General features: G+C 40.0%; 1 protein-coding gene across 4 annotated transcripts in view; it reads right to left on the bottom strand.

The window, feature by feature from the left end:
- NPNT (nephronectin) overlaps positions 1-13,197 on the bottom strand; it is an 82,959-nt gene that overhangs the window by 21,755 nt on the left and 48,007 nt on the right. For all 4 annotated transcript variants that reach the window (XM_006119311.2, XM_075929691.1, XM_075929692.1 and 1 more), the window contains 5 exons: positions 12,898-13,017; positions 11,969-12,088; positions 9,721-9,855; positions 8,458-8,580; positions 5,741-6,202 (listed from right to left, as the gene is read on the bottom strand). In XM_006119311.2, the coding sequence (XP_006119373.2) occupies positions 5,741-6,202; positions 8,458-8,580; positions 9,721-9,855; positions 11,969-12,088; positions 12,898-13,017 (960 nt within the window). The remainder of the gene's footprint in view (positions 1-5,740; positions 6,203-8,457; positions 8,581-9,720; positions 9,856-11,968; positions 12,089-12,897; positions 13,018-13,197) is intronic.

The following is a 13,197-nucleotide window of genomic DNA, read 5'->3' as shown; positions in this document are numbered from 1 at the left end:
AGGGAAAAAAATTAAAATCTGAGATGTGTGTGTTTTTACAAGAACATTACTAGACATATCATCTTTGCTCTTATGATCAGTAATACATGGGAGCACCATGAATGAGGCAGCACTCCCCTTCACTAAATGCCCCATAGTTTGTCACCTACCGAAGCCCCTTTCTCCCATCCAAACATAACACAGTAAAACTCCAATAGTCCGGCATCCAATTGTATGGCACTCCTAATAGTCCGGCATCAAAATGGCAAGAGCCTAGTGAGTGAGCTTCAGCAAAAAATGAGTCACAAAGCGGCAGCAGCTGAACCGCGCAAAAAGGGTAAAAAAGGGTTAAAAAAACTAACATCACAGTATACTGTATATAGTATGTACAATAAAAAGGGTTAAGAGCACTTTATATACAGTATATATATTCTCTCTCTCTCTCTCTCATATATATAAAAACCATCTTATAGTACCTCCTGATAGTCCAGCATATCCAATAATCCGGCACCACTGAGGTCCCAAAGGTTCCGGATTATCGGAAGTCTACTGCATAATAAAAAAACTTCACCCATCCATTGGTGGTGGGTCAGCTGAGCTCTCAAAAAGGTTCAATATTAAGCTGTCATTCAGCTGCAGCACTAATTGCTAACAAGCAAGGAGACATTGTACTGAAGAAGCTAAGCCCTTTGTCTAGTGCATGGGTTCCCAAACTGGGGGCATGAAGAAATTCCAGGCGGGGTGCGAGGCGATTTCCGCCCTCCCCCCCCCCCCAACACCTCCCTGTCTAAGTTTTGCTACTATTTTTGTTTTTTTACCCTGGTCAGTTCCTTTTTTTGTTTTGTTTTGCTCAACAGGTTTGGCTGCTGGAGGTGGGGGCGGGAGGGTTTCTCAAAAATCAAAAAGGGGGCGTGATGCTGAAAAGTTTGTCTAGTGCATGCATAGCAGGAAAGCCAAGTCACAGTCTCCCCCTATCAGCAATGACTAGCCACCACAGAGAACAAACCAGCCTGAAGGTCCACATTTCAAATATGTGAGCTGCTCTCAGATATAAAAGCAGAACCGGGTTGGACATTTAGCCAATATGCCCAGTACCGCCCCCTAGTCTATGACACAAAGTACCACATCTCCTCTCTACCATCCTTCATAACTCTCTCACTGCAGTGTTATCGCTAGCCCCTAGCCAGGAACTGTGGCAGATTGAGTCTAACAAAGCCAACATTATTTCTGGAAATAGTTTACCAAGCTCAGTTCAGTCCTGTATTACCCTCAGTGAGAAGGTTGATCTGAGCGGCATCACCAAATTATTCCCTTCTAGGTGTCCCAGGGTGGTTGCAACACGTCTGCATTGTGCTCTGCGACCAGCGGAGAAGACAAGAGTTGGTCATTTTCATGCCCACCTGGGAAACAAGGACTTGAGTTCATTTCCCACTTCCTTATTGACACCTAGCAGTAAGTCAACTGCAAAAGGAACAGCTGCTGTTGCCAGATATCACTGTCTCAATCACTGTCTTCCCTAAGACTTCAGCATATAGGAGCTAGCCAAGGCAAATCATGGGTGGCTGACCAGAGAATCTGCTGCTGTGTTAGAATCAGCTTTAGCAGCACATTCTAGGATGTTCATAAGTCTCAAAGTTCAATGAACCATATCAAATGGAATTAACAATGTGGAAAAACTATACAGTTATTTGACCATAACTTTTTAGGTAACGTCTCTGCTGCTGTTGGTTGGGTTTTGATTGATGGCTCAGTTTTTCATTCTAGAAACAGATTCAGATTTTGATCCACTTTCAGAATGTTGCTCCTCTTTTTGTATAAGAAGGAAATAAATGTAACAGCAAATTTCTAGGCAGCTTTTAACCTCTGTCTCATTTATAGTATTTCTAAAACATCTGTCATAATATCTATGCTCCATAAAACAATTTAAAGATTCATGTCCTAAAAGGGAACAGCCTCTTCTTTACTCCCAATATGCTGTATGGGTTTTTGTTTGACTGTTTCTACATTTTGCCTTGATTTGTCCTCTTGCCAATTCCCCTCCAATTGTGAGTAAGTCTTGGAGAAACATCACTAACAGGTTGGACCACTTATCCAAGAGGGGGATGTTGCATTTGGGTTTGAATATGGTCAGGCTGTGTTGCACCTAAGTAGCAGTTCTTCAGGAAAGGACCTGGGGATTACAGTGGATGAGAAGCTGGATATGAGTCAACAGTGTGCCCTTGTAGCCAAGAAGGTTAATGGCATATTAGGGTGCATTAAGAGGAGCATTTCCAGTAGATCTAGAGAAGTAATTCCCCTTTACTTGGCTCTGGTGAGGCCACATCTGGAGTACTGTGTCCAGTTCTGGGCTCCCCACTACAAAAAGGATGTGGACACACTGGAGAGGGTCCAGCGGAGGGCAACCAAAATGATCTGGGGACTGGAGCACAGGACCTATGAGGAGAGACTGAGGGATTTGGGCTTGTTTAGTCTGCAGAAGAGAAGAGTGAGGGGGGATTTGATAGCAGCCTTCAACTTCCTGAAGGGAGTGTGGAAACCATTTCATATTTACCTAGAAGCCGTCTTGTATAACAGAAACCATTTCAGCTTTTCTCTTTAGCACGTAGACCAGAGTGAACTTTCTATCACTCCCATGTGCCAGGCCAGACAGATGTGCTATTGGAATGTGTTAATTGGGCTGGTTAAAACAGGAGATGCACTCCATGGTACCTGTCCACCATCTTGCTGATAAGGCTTTGTTTTTCCAGGTTTAATTGATGATTTCTGTAATTGAATGCACTGACAGACTGTTTGGCTAAGGGTATAAAAATACTAGGATTGATTGTATTAGCCAGCCTAACTGGGCTCGGCTCTGCTGGGACCACGTTTGGCTCACTTTGCCTTACTGAATCAATAAAGCTGTCTGTTTAGCCGCCTAAACTGAGTGAAGCCTTTGTTTCAACAGGAGGTTCCAAAGAGGATGGAGAAAGGCTGTGCACAGTAGCGACGATGGCAGAACAAGAAGCAATGGTCTCAAGTTACAGTGGGAGAGATCTAGGTTGGATATTAGGAAAAACTATTTCACTAGGAGGGTGGTGAAGCACTGGAATGGGTTACCTAGGAAGGCGGTGGAATCTCCATCCCTGGAGGTTTTTAAGTCTCGGCTTGACAAAGCCCTGGCTGGGTTGATTTAGTTGGGATTGGTCCTGCCTCGGGCAGGGGGCTGGACGTGATGACCTCCTGAGGTCTCTTCCAGCTCTATGATTGTAACATTTTTTGAGTGACTCTACACTACACTGCTCAGTCTTATGTTCTCCACCTTAGGGTAAGAACCTACAACAAAAATCATGGGAAGAGAAGGCCAACAGATGTGATTTCCTTTACATACTACATAGTACCAAGCACACTGATGGCACTCAATGAACAACAATTAAAAAAAAACCCAGCTGTGATGAAAACTGTTTTACAACCTTGACTGCAGGTTTCACTTCCAGAGTGAACATTACAATAAACTTCTTGGGATGGAGGGTGGGGGAAAGACAATGTCTACAACAATGTGGTTGCTATCGGAATACAAATAATTTTTAAAAATAAACAATATAGCAGGCCTGCTATGGTTACCCAGGAGTGCCCTACAAATTGTCGAAATCTCAAACATGAAAAGGAACTTTAGGTCTTGATCAGACCTTAGATTTTATGTATATCAAATAAATCTTTAATATGGAATAGAGGTGGCTGAGTTCCAATTGCCTGTTGAAGTCAATGACAGGAGCAGGTGCATAGCACCTCACAGAATCAGGTTGTATTGTGTACTGAAGAATAAATAACTGGTCCCAGGCGATGTATGTATTTCACAAACGAATAATACTGGGAGGTTACCTAACGAACTATAGACTTTGGCGTCCACAGGTAATCAGGATCAGTCTCCAGAAATATAAAGATACATTAGTAGTGTAGTGTAACAGTTACAGATGGAAAGGGGCTATTAAAACATTGACCTTCTGAGTCCATCATCTTCTTGAATATGAAATTGACACTATACATTGCCTGGATAAAAGGCTCAGAAAGCATGCAAAGAATATTTTACAACAACAGCTTCAGGCAGATTTTAGCTGGGTCTTTCACTAGCATATTAATTTAAAAAGCATTACTCTCCAGTTTTAGAAATAAGGTATAGGCTTGATTCGCCGTCTCATCAGTTTATTCTAGTGCAATTTTGCTAATCTCTAAGTAGTTACTTCTAATTTACACTGGTGAGCAGGAATCAAGTCTTTAGACAGATAACCAGAAATTAAAGAGAAAGTAAAGATGCCAGACCACATCAAGAAATTCAGTGATCCTGCGACAATTTAAGAACACCGAGGATGAAATTTCTCATGGTGCAAAAAACCAGCTAAGGCTTATGCACCACATAAATCTCACATAAGCCCTATTTTGATTTCTTTGGGACTATTCAGATGAGTAAATTTATACTTAAGTGTTTACAGAATTAGGCCCTTAGAAAGTAAACAAGTCCCTTCAAAACAAATACAACAAAAATTATCAAAAGATGCTGTCTAAAATGCATTTGAGGATGTAAAAATATATTTTTACAAAAATCATTTACATTTAAGATTCAGTTTTAGACTTAACAAATTATAGTGATTGTTTAAAATTGTTTTCCCAGGGTCATTTTTAAAGATCTTTTGAGTAATGCATAAACAACTTTTTATCTTCCTTAAATCTTTCTAATTCATTTTTTTCCCCCACAAAATAGTCAAACAACCTGAAGCAGATAAAATATTAACAGAAAAAACGAATCCTTTATTTAAAGAAATATTTCAGTGTGTAATCATAAAGAACACAACCCTAGATGCTACTGTACAGAAACCAAAAATCTCTCTCTCTCTCTCTCACACACACACACACACACACACACCCATGCGGCTGCCCACCTGCTCTGAGAAAGCAAATGTTTTCTTCCTATATTGCTTGAGAAAAGGGCTCATCTAACACACATTCCCAATCTCTATAATTAACTTTAGCCACAATACTAAAGATGAAATAGAGCGTTGAGTATTTCTTGGCAGGCATGTCTAACTACACGCACCACCAATGTCATCTATGGTATGTAGAAAGACTTGCACAGAAGCACTGCAATATCTTTCAGGGAAGCTCTCAAAATGACACTTCATAGTATGAGCATCTTCAGTATCAAGTTCATGTATCCATTTTTGTAGGTACATTCCATAAAACAGGCTTCAGTATTATTTTTAGTGTGTTTTTATTACAGGGTTAGCAGAAAATATTAGAGAGACTATTATATGAATCCACACAACATACACAAAGCCTTACTGGGTCATACATCCAGTGCTATTTCCTTCACATTCATGCAGCTGAAAGTCCCCTATGCCACAGTCACTCAATACCAACTTTTAAACCGATTGTTTAAAATATTCAGGATTAGAACAATGGGCTTCAACAATGCTAGGCCCTAGGCCAGGGGACTGAAATGAAAGCCTGTTAATCCTTGAATGCTAGTCAGCTGTTACAACCTATGCTGTGTAAGTTTGATATGACACATACTTCAACAGGCTAACAAGAGATGCAACATACATTATATTTATGCAATGTCCAATGGCAAAAGTCCAGGGGACACTGAAGTGGTAAATGCGAGCAAAACATCATCAGAACCTACATGCTATCCATGAAAAATGATTTTTTAAAGACAATATAATGCAACACTTGCTTTCATCTACAATATACACATCCTATTAATGAAAGAACATTGAGGTTTACTTACTAAACACGTCCCCTCTTGGTTTCTGTGGTTCTATTTGTATACTGTTATCAACTGTAATTCCTTGAGGAGAGGTAGTTTCAGTGGGAACAAGGGAAGAGTCTTTAGTTGTTAATGGCGGGGTTCTTGCTGTTGGTGCAGGCTTTGGTGTTGTAGGTGGAGAAGGTGGTGGAGGCCTTGTTGCTGGCTTCAGAAGTGGTGGTTTTGTTGTCACCGGCTTTGATACAAACCTAGTAGTTGGCTTGGGCGTAGGCCAAGATGTTGGTTTTAGGGTAGGTCTTAGTGTTGGTTTGGATGTAGGCCTTGCTGTAACAATAGCTGGTATAAATGGTGGTCTCAAAGGTGGTCTTGTACCTCCGATATCAGGAATCCTATTGGTCATACCATTGCTGCCCTTTGGAAGAGTAGTATTGCCCTTGAATATACTATATGGACGAGATGGTTCAATCATAACTTTAGGAACAGCTGAAAAAAATGAGAGCGGGAGAACAAGTGGTATTTGAATATCTACAAACTGAAATGTTGTAATATTACATGACTATATCTGGTGTATTTGTTGAAATTAGTTTCTCTTCTTTGGTTTTCCACTCATAATAACCCCTCCCCCAATTTTATTATTAATACCACCACCATATTTTCACGTGCATTAATAAAGTGCCTCTAAATCATGGTACTTTGAAAAGAGGTTATGTGGTTAAAATGATTAAGGGCAACCACTACCAAAACAGGGAGCCTATACTCAACCCCTTGCAGTGCCAGAGGTGATAACTTTACAAGGCAGAAGTGTCAAACCTAGCCAAGAGGGGCAGTTAGTGAAAAGCCTCCTCAGAAAGACACGTCTTATGTTGAGCTCTAAAAGTGACCAGGCTTGAACAGTCTCATAAGCAATCTGTCCAACTAGGAAGGAGCAAATTCCTACGGCTAGTTATGGCAACTGAGTGCTCTGCCTCTGCAAATACCTCTCTTTGGATGATAGCTCAAGTATTCCACAATTGAAGGTATGGGGTCATGACTGACAGAGAGAGTCTTCAAGATCATTTCAATGCTAAAATGTACCCTTCGCCATTCTGTCCCGCTCAAAAAGTGGGGCAAACACATTCTCTACTAGACTCCAAGAAGCTGTCAAAGATAGTCATATGTTGTAATTGACTGGGACCTATTTTACACACATAGTTACATTGGCATAACTAAACTATAGTGTTTAACGGTTTTAAGAAAGCTAGTATAAAACCTAGGTAGACACATCCAACTGATTTTCATTTAGTTTATATTGGTGTAATTCACATTAGTAGATTCAGAGGTGTAAGCTAAATCAAAGTAAAAATGTCAACACAGGACTTTTCTCTGAATTGACTACATTTGGGGATTTTTAAAAAATAATGTTTAAGTGGTATATGTAGAAGAGGTTTAGATGTGAGCTGAAACAGAACCAAGTCCACATCTAAGAACAAAGGATTCAATCTCTTGCCCAGCCCCAAAACGTGTTTCTGTTCAGTTTTGCTACCTTGGAGACTTGGAATAGAGAAGTCTAAGAACTCAAGATTGTAAACCACTTTGATGCTGGACACCTTCATCTGGAGGAATAATTAAAGGCCTAGCCAGTTGTTCAAAATCTTTCCTCCTGCCAATTAGCATCCACTCTGTTTTATTCAGATTGAACCTAAACCAAGGCACTTTCATCCAGCACCCCGACCTCTGCCAAACACTTGGAGAAGCATGATGATTATGTCATTTTGGCCCCCTAAAAAAGGAGCCTTACAGACATCTAGTCTTACTGTTATGTAGAGTGCCAGCTACTTAATAATGGTACAATTGTCTCAAAAGACCATTGTTTCAAAAGAATTCTGCCCATTGGTGTCTGGTCTCAGTAGAGTCAAACCCCACCCTTGATTATCTAGAGTACTTTAAGCTGTTAAAAAATGTAGCCATATCAGTAAGGATATCAACTGCCCTGAGAAGCCAGGTCTCTAGTGAATCTTAATTTATTTTAGCAGATCTTTCAAAGCCTTACATGTTTGCCACTTGACAGTAATGAGATTGTGTCAATACGCACACTGCAAATCTTTCCTTTCTTGAGCACTAGTTTTGCAATCTGAAAGTATGTTCATTTGTTAGTCACCAGTTTTATGCCTGATTTCACATAAAGAAACAGCAAATTGCTAGAAATAGCTCTATCCATTAATAAACTCCCCCAAATACTAAAAGGCTAAAATCCTAAAATAACTGTTTAAAATCCAGTAGCGTGCAGCCAACAGTGATAATCTAGGCACCAGTTCAATTAAGCACTTAAGCTTTGGAGTCTGGCTGAACTATGAGACTGGCACAGGACTCAGAATGCACACAACAGACAGACAAAAGAGTATGATCAGGCATTACCTCAGTTACTATGCACTCGTATTTGCTCAGAACAAGAACAATTAGAGCCATATATAGAATGAAGCTGTGAATGGGATTCACTGCATTTCTGATAACGAACAGTTTTCAAGGAATGATATTTTTATCCAGGCATGTTAAGACTCATAAAACTTTGAATACACTATCTGATCCTTTATTATATTTTAAAAATGGCTGAATGAAACTAAACCTGATACCACTGCATCTCAAAATTCATTACCATCTTTCTCAGCCTTCCTAATAAATGGCTTTGGTGTTTGACAGTTAGTTTTGGAGTTCATGACATCCCGCCAGCCCCAAAAGGGAAAAAAAAGTATAGTACATACGCAGGCAGTTTATTCCATCACCTCTGTATCCTTCTTTACATTTACACTTGTAGGTTCCCTGCGTATTGTAACAACGCGAAAAGCTGCCACACTGATACTGGCCAATTGAGCATTCATCTATATCTGTAACAGAATATCACATAAGTCATTCACATGGTAGAACAAATGTCTGCCCTCCAATAAACATGTCATCATTTTAAAATATTCTTAATTTTAAAAATTCAACAACATTGTATTACCAGAATTTTATCATAAATCATAAACTGTTTCATAGATTTTAAGGTAAGAAGAGCTACGATCATCTAATGATCTATATAACAGAGATGGACAAGTTGGCATCACAATATTTAATATGTTGCTGTGGCAATAGAGTTTCTAGAACAACTTCTATAACCACTTTTTAAAGGTGACATAATAAGGGAGGAAAACATTGAGCTAGTACTTTATGAGCCCCTGACCAACAAAGCATTTAATCCTCCTCTACGTCTGTTTTAAACACTATTGTACCAGGTGGAAACTGTTAATATTTTACATTATGTCCCTCTAGTAGTGCCACAAACAAGGTCACCAAACCTGCATGTGCGCTGTGCAGTGAATCCCCATTCAAGTAACTGGAATTGCTACATGTGAAACACAACACAACTTAATCTCCAACATCACTTAATATGGCTTTAAGTGATATTAATATTAATATCACATTAATATTAATATGATCATCACCAGCTGAAGCATTGAGAAAAATGAGTGAAGTTCAATAAGGCCCCAGACTGCCTACAAGACATCCCAGTGAAATCTACAGGAGTCATTTCTAGGATTATGGCTTAATTGTATTTTTTTTCCTATTTCCATGGCAACCTGAAGCAAAATGCAGGACAATGTAGCACTTTAAAGACTAACAAGATGGTTTATTAGATGATGAGCTTTCGTGGGCCAGACCCACTTTTGATCTGAGGAAGTGGGTCTGGCCCACGAAAGCTCATCATCTAATAAACCATCTTGTTAGTCTTTAAAGTGCTACATTGTCCTGCATTTTGCTTCAGCTACCCAGACTAACACGGCTACATCTCTATCACTATTCTACATGGCAACCTGTAATTCTATTTTGTAACACTACAAAAAATTAATATAGGATAAACTTAAAGCAATCTGTTTCAGTCTCAACCCATATCAAGGTGATTATAACAATCTCTGTACACTTTGGATCAGGATTAAAGGAAACAAGTGTAATGTATGCAAGACTCTGAAATAAGTGGATTTTATTACCGTGGCATTGGTATTTGCCTCCAATATATATCAGGTCAAAGCCTTTATGACACTTGCAGATGTAGCTTCCAAAAGTATTAACACATTTCCTGAATCTGGGACAGACAATTCTCCCAGTAGCACATTCATCAACATCTGTAAACACAAAATAATTTTGTTTTTAATAATACAGTATAGCTAAGATGCTATCTACCTCAAATTGATTTCAGCTCTGAAAACTGAATCTGCAATCTGAATGTTCAAAAATCTTTTTAAAAGAAGCTTCCTTTTTGCCCTAGGCTGGTAGCCTTATAGCACTGCTTGGGTGCTATCACGTGGAAGACCTAGATTCAGTTTTTGGATGTGTTCCTTCCTCCCCCCTCCTCCATGTCTTGTGCCAATATAGAAGGCACAGGATGACACACACACACTCATGCACATTGTTCAGATTGGTGTGAGTTAAGTTTCACTTTACAGTAACTATTCTGATTGATTTATATCAGCTGTCTCAATGTTGCAGAGATAATCCCATAAATGCTGACAGATTTGAAGGGTACACTGAGCAGTTTTCCTTGCACACAAAAATGGTTACACAACTACTAGGCCATCAAGGATGATCATTTCAAGCAGAAACAAGCTGCACCAAAGATTGAAAGATGTACTTAATTTCCCAGCCATTGGAAGCCTTTAATTAGCAGACTTTAAATTATAAATAATGCATTGCAGTGCAGGTAAGCAGATTAAATAATAAACATATTTTGGAACACAGTCCTCCTTGAACAGATTTTTGTATTTATTCTATACAAGCAGAGTCAACTGTTAGAGATGCATGGCTGTATACGTATTTGTATTACCACTTACGTCAAGGAGCTTCCTTCAGTGACTTCTTGAGATCCTGCTTGCAACAAATGAGAGCTTTATACTGTTAGGGAATCTGGGAATCTTCCCTCTCCAAGGCAATGGTTTTCAAACCATTTTTCCCTCCTGATTAAGTTGAAGAAAATTGTTGATGCCCACGACCCAACATAACTTGAGTGTGGGCTGAGAGGTGGGTCTAAGGAGGAAAGCTTTGGGATGTCAGGAAGGCTCCAGCTTTGGGAGTGTCAGGATTGTGGCAGGAGGTGATTACCTTGAGCGACCCACAGTCAATGATGTACCTGGGGTGCTAAGGCAGCTTCCTGCCTCTCCTGGCACTGCAGACCATGCTGCACCTAAAAGCAGCCAGCAGCAATTTCCTAGCCAATGGGAATGTGGAGTTAGTGGTCAGGGCAGGGGTAAGTGCATGGAGTCCTATGCACTCTCCCAGCCTCTACCAAGGAGCCGGGCCTGTTGCTGGTCGCTTCTGGGGCACAGTGCAGTTTGTGGTGCCAGCACGAGCAGATAGCCTGCCTTAGCACCTCCACTGGTCACCTGATCACCCTACAGCTATGAGACCCAGTGCCAGACATTCCACGACCCGTAGTTTGAAAACCACTTCCCTAAGGAACACACAATCCTTGCTTCTATCTCTGGAAGGGCCCAAAATATTGGTCCTTAAGCCCATGAAATATTTATGTATAGAAATGCAGCTTCAAGTCATTTACAAAGGTTTTACTGCTCCCTCAGAGCCCTGCACAGTTGTAACTATGGCACCTAATTTTACAGGTAAGAGGGATATAGAAAAAGAGAGTCCCAATATTTTTATATTCTCTAAAGTTTGCTGAAAATATTGTTTCTGAAACATGCTATATGCACAGACTACACAACTGGCACTGATTTGAGAATATCAGTGTGGGAATCCAAACTCGCCAGTACCATCTTTACACTTAGGCTGCGTCTAGACTGGCAAGTTTTTCCGCAAAAGCAAATGCTTTTGCGGAAAAACTTGCCAGCTGTCTACACTGGCTGCTTAAATTTCTGCAAGAACACTGCCAATCTCATGTAAGATTGTCAGTGTTCTTGCGGAAATACTATGCTGCTCCCATTCGGGCAAAAGCCCTCTTGCGCAAATGCTTTTGTGCAAGAGGGCCAGTGTAGACAGCTGAGATCCGTTTTGCGCAAAAAAAGCCCCGATGGCGAAAATGGCCATCTAGATTTTGTGGAAAAGCGTCCGTGCCAATCTAGATGCTCTTTTCCTCAAATGCTTTTAAGGGAATGATTTTTAAAGCATTTGCGGAAAATCATGCCGTTCTAGACGCAGCCTTACAGTTTATACCCTATCTGTATGAAAATTCATTCAAGAAGAAAATATTCTGAGGAAAGCAGTGTAAATCAGTGACTAATAACTTACCTATACAGGTTCTGCCATCAGGCCCTAGCTGCAAACCTGGAGAAGGACAGCGGCAGCGTACTTCTCCTTTTACTACATCACAGCCATACTGACAGTTTGCCATTGAACAAGAAAGAGCATCTAGGGAGAAACAGTTACGCATGTGGATCAAATATAAGGACTCAGCATCAGACAGGTAAGTTGTTGAAATCTTTGGAGCATGAAGCGCCATTCCATCAAAGTCAGCAGAAATATTCTTGTTGACTATAAAGAGCATTGGGTCAGGCCCTTCAAAAATAAATCTATATGCTGTAAATTTGTGCTCATCATTTCACAAGGAGACATTAAGTCACAGAGCACAGATTTTAGCTCGCTGTCTTGTGGCACACAATTCCCATGTTGAAAATGAACCCCAATGTACGCTAAAGACCCTTCATGGATCAACATATTTACAAATGCAATTCCTGACTGCAGATACACCTCTTTAACATCTTTTAATTAATGTTATTCTCTTTCTCTTCCTCCTCACTATTCATATACTCAAAATACCTACTTTTTTATGTGAGTGAAGAGGAACTTGATTTCTAGTTGTAGACTGTGGATCCAGCAACCATTTGTTGCTTTAACAATTTTACATTTATGTGGGCCTAATGAATCAGGATTGCATACCTTGACACTGACAGCACAGCAAGTGCCTATCCCCATAGGCAGAACAACAGTGATTTACTCAGCCAAAGAACAAATTAAGAAAATGAGTAATAAAATCAAAATTATTTTGTTTTTGTGTTCAGCCTAGTTTTATCAGGTTGAATGATGCACAGTTTTCAGAATGAAAACAGTTTTTTCTCTGGGGACTCATTCTTGTCAGTAGATATTTACTGAGCACCCTCAAAGAATTAAAAAAAAAAAGACTGACTTTGGGGAAAAAAAGCTAAGGAGTCATAACATACTAGAACACGATCCATCCGGCATAAGCATGTACCCATTCAGACAATAGCATTTGTAGCTTCCATAGGTATTCATGCATCGGTGTTTGCATGGCCGAGGCTTTAATCCACACTCATTTAGATCTGAAATTAATAGAGAGAGAAGAGAACAAGCCAACAAACAGATTATACATAAAAATGCATTTGAAGTTGTTCTAGCACTTTAAAAGTTACAAAAAGGTTGCGTGGGGATAGGGATAAGTTTTTCATATCTAGCCCAGCTCACTTGTGATTAGATGGGGCTACCATTCAGTCCCCCATGTG

This window comes from Pelodiscus sinensis, chromosome 5, assembly GCF_049634645.1.
Source record: "Pelodiscus sinensis isolate JC-2024 chromosome 5, ASM4963464v1, whole genome shotgun sequence".
NCBI lineage: Eukaryota > Metazoa > Chordata > Testudines > Trionychidae > Pelodiscus > Pelodiscus sinensis.
Note: the sequence above shows the minus strand (reverse complement) of the source record. Positions and strands in the feature narration are given on the sequence as shown.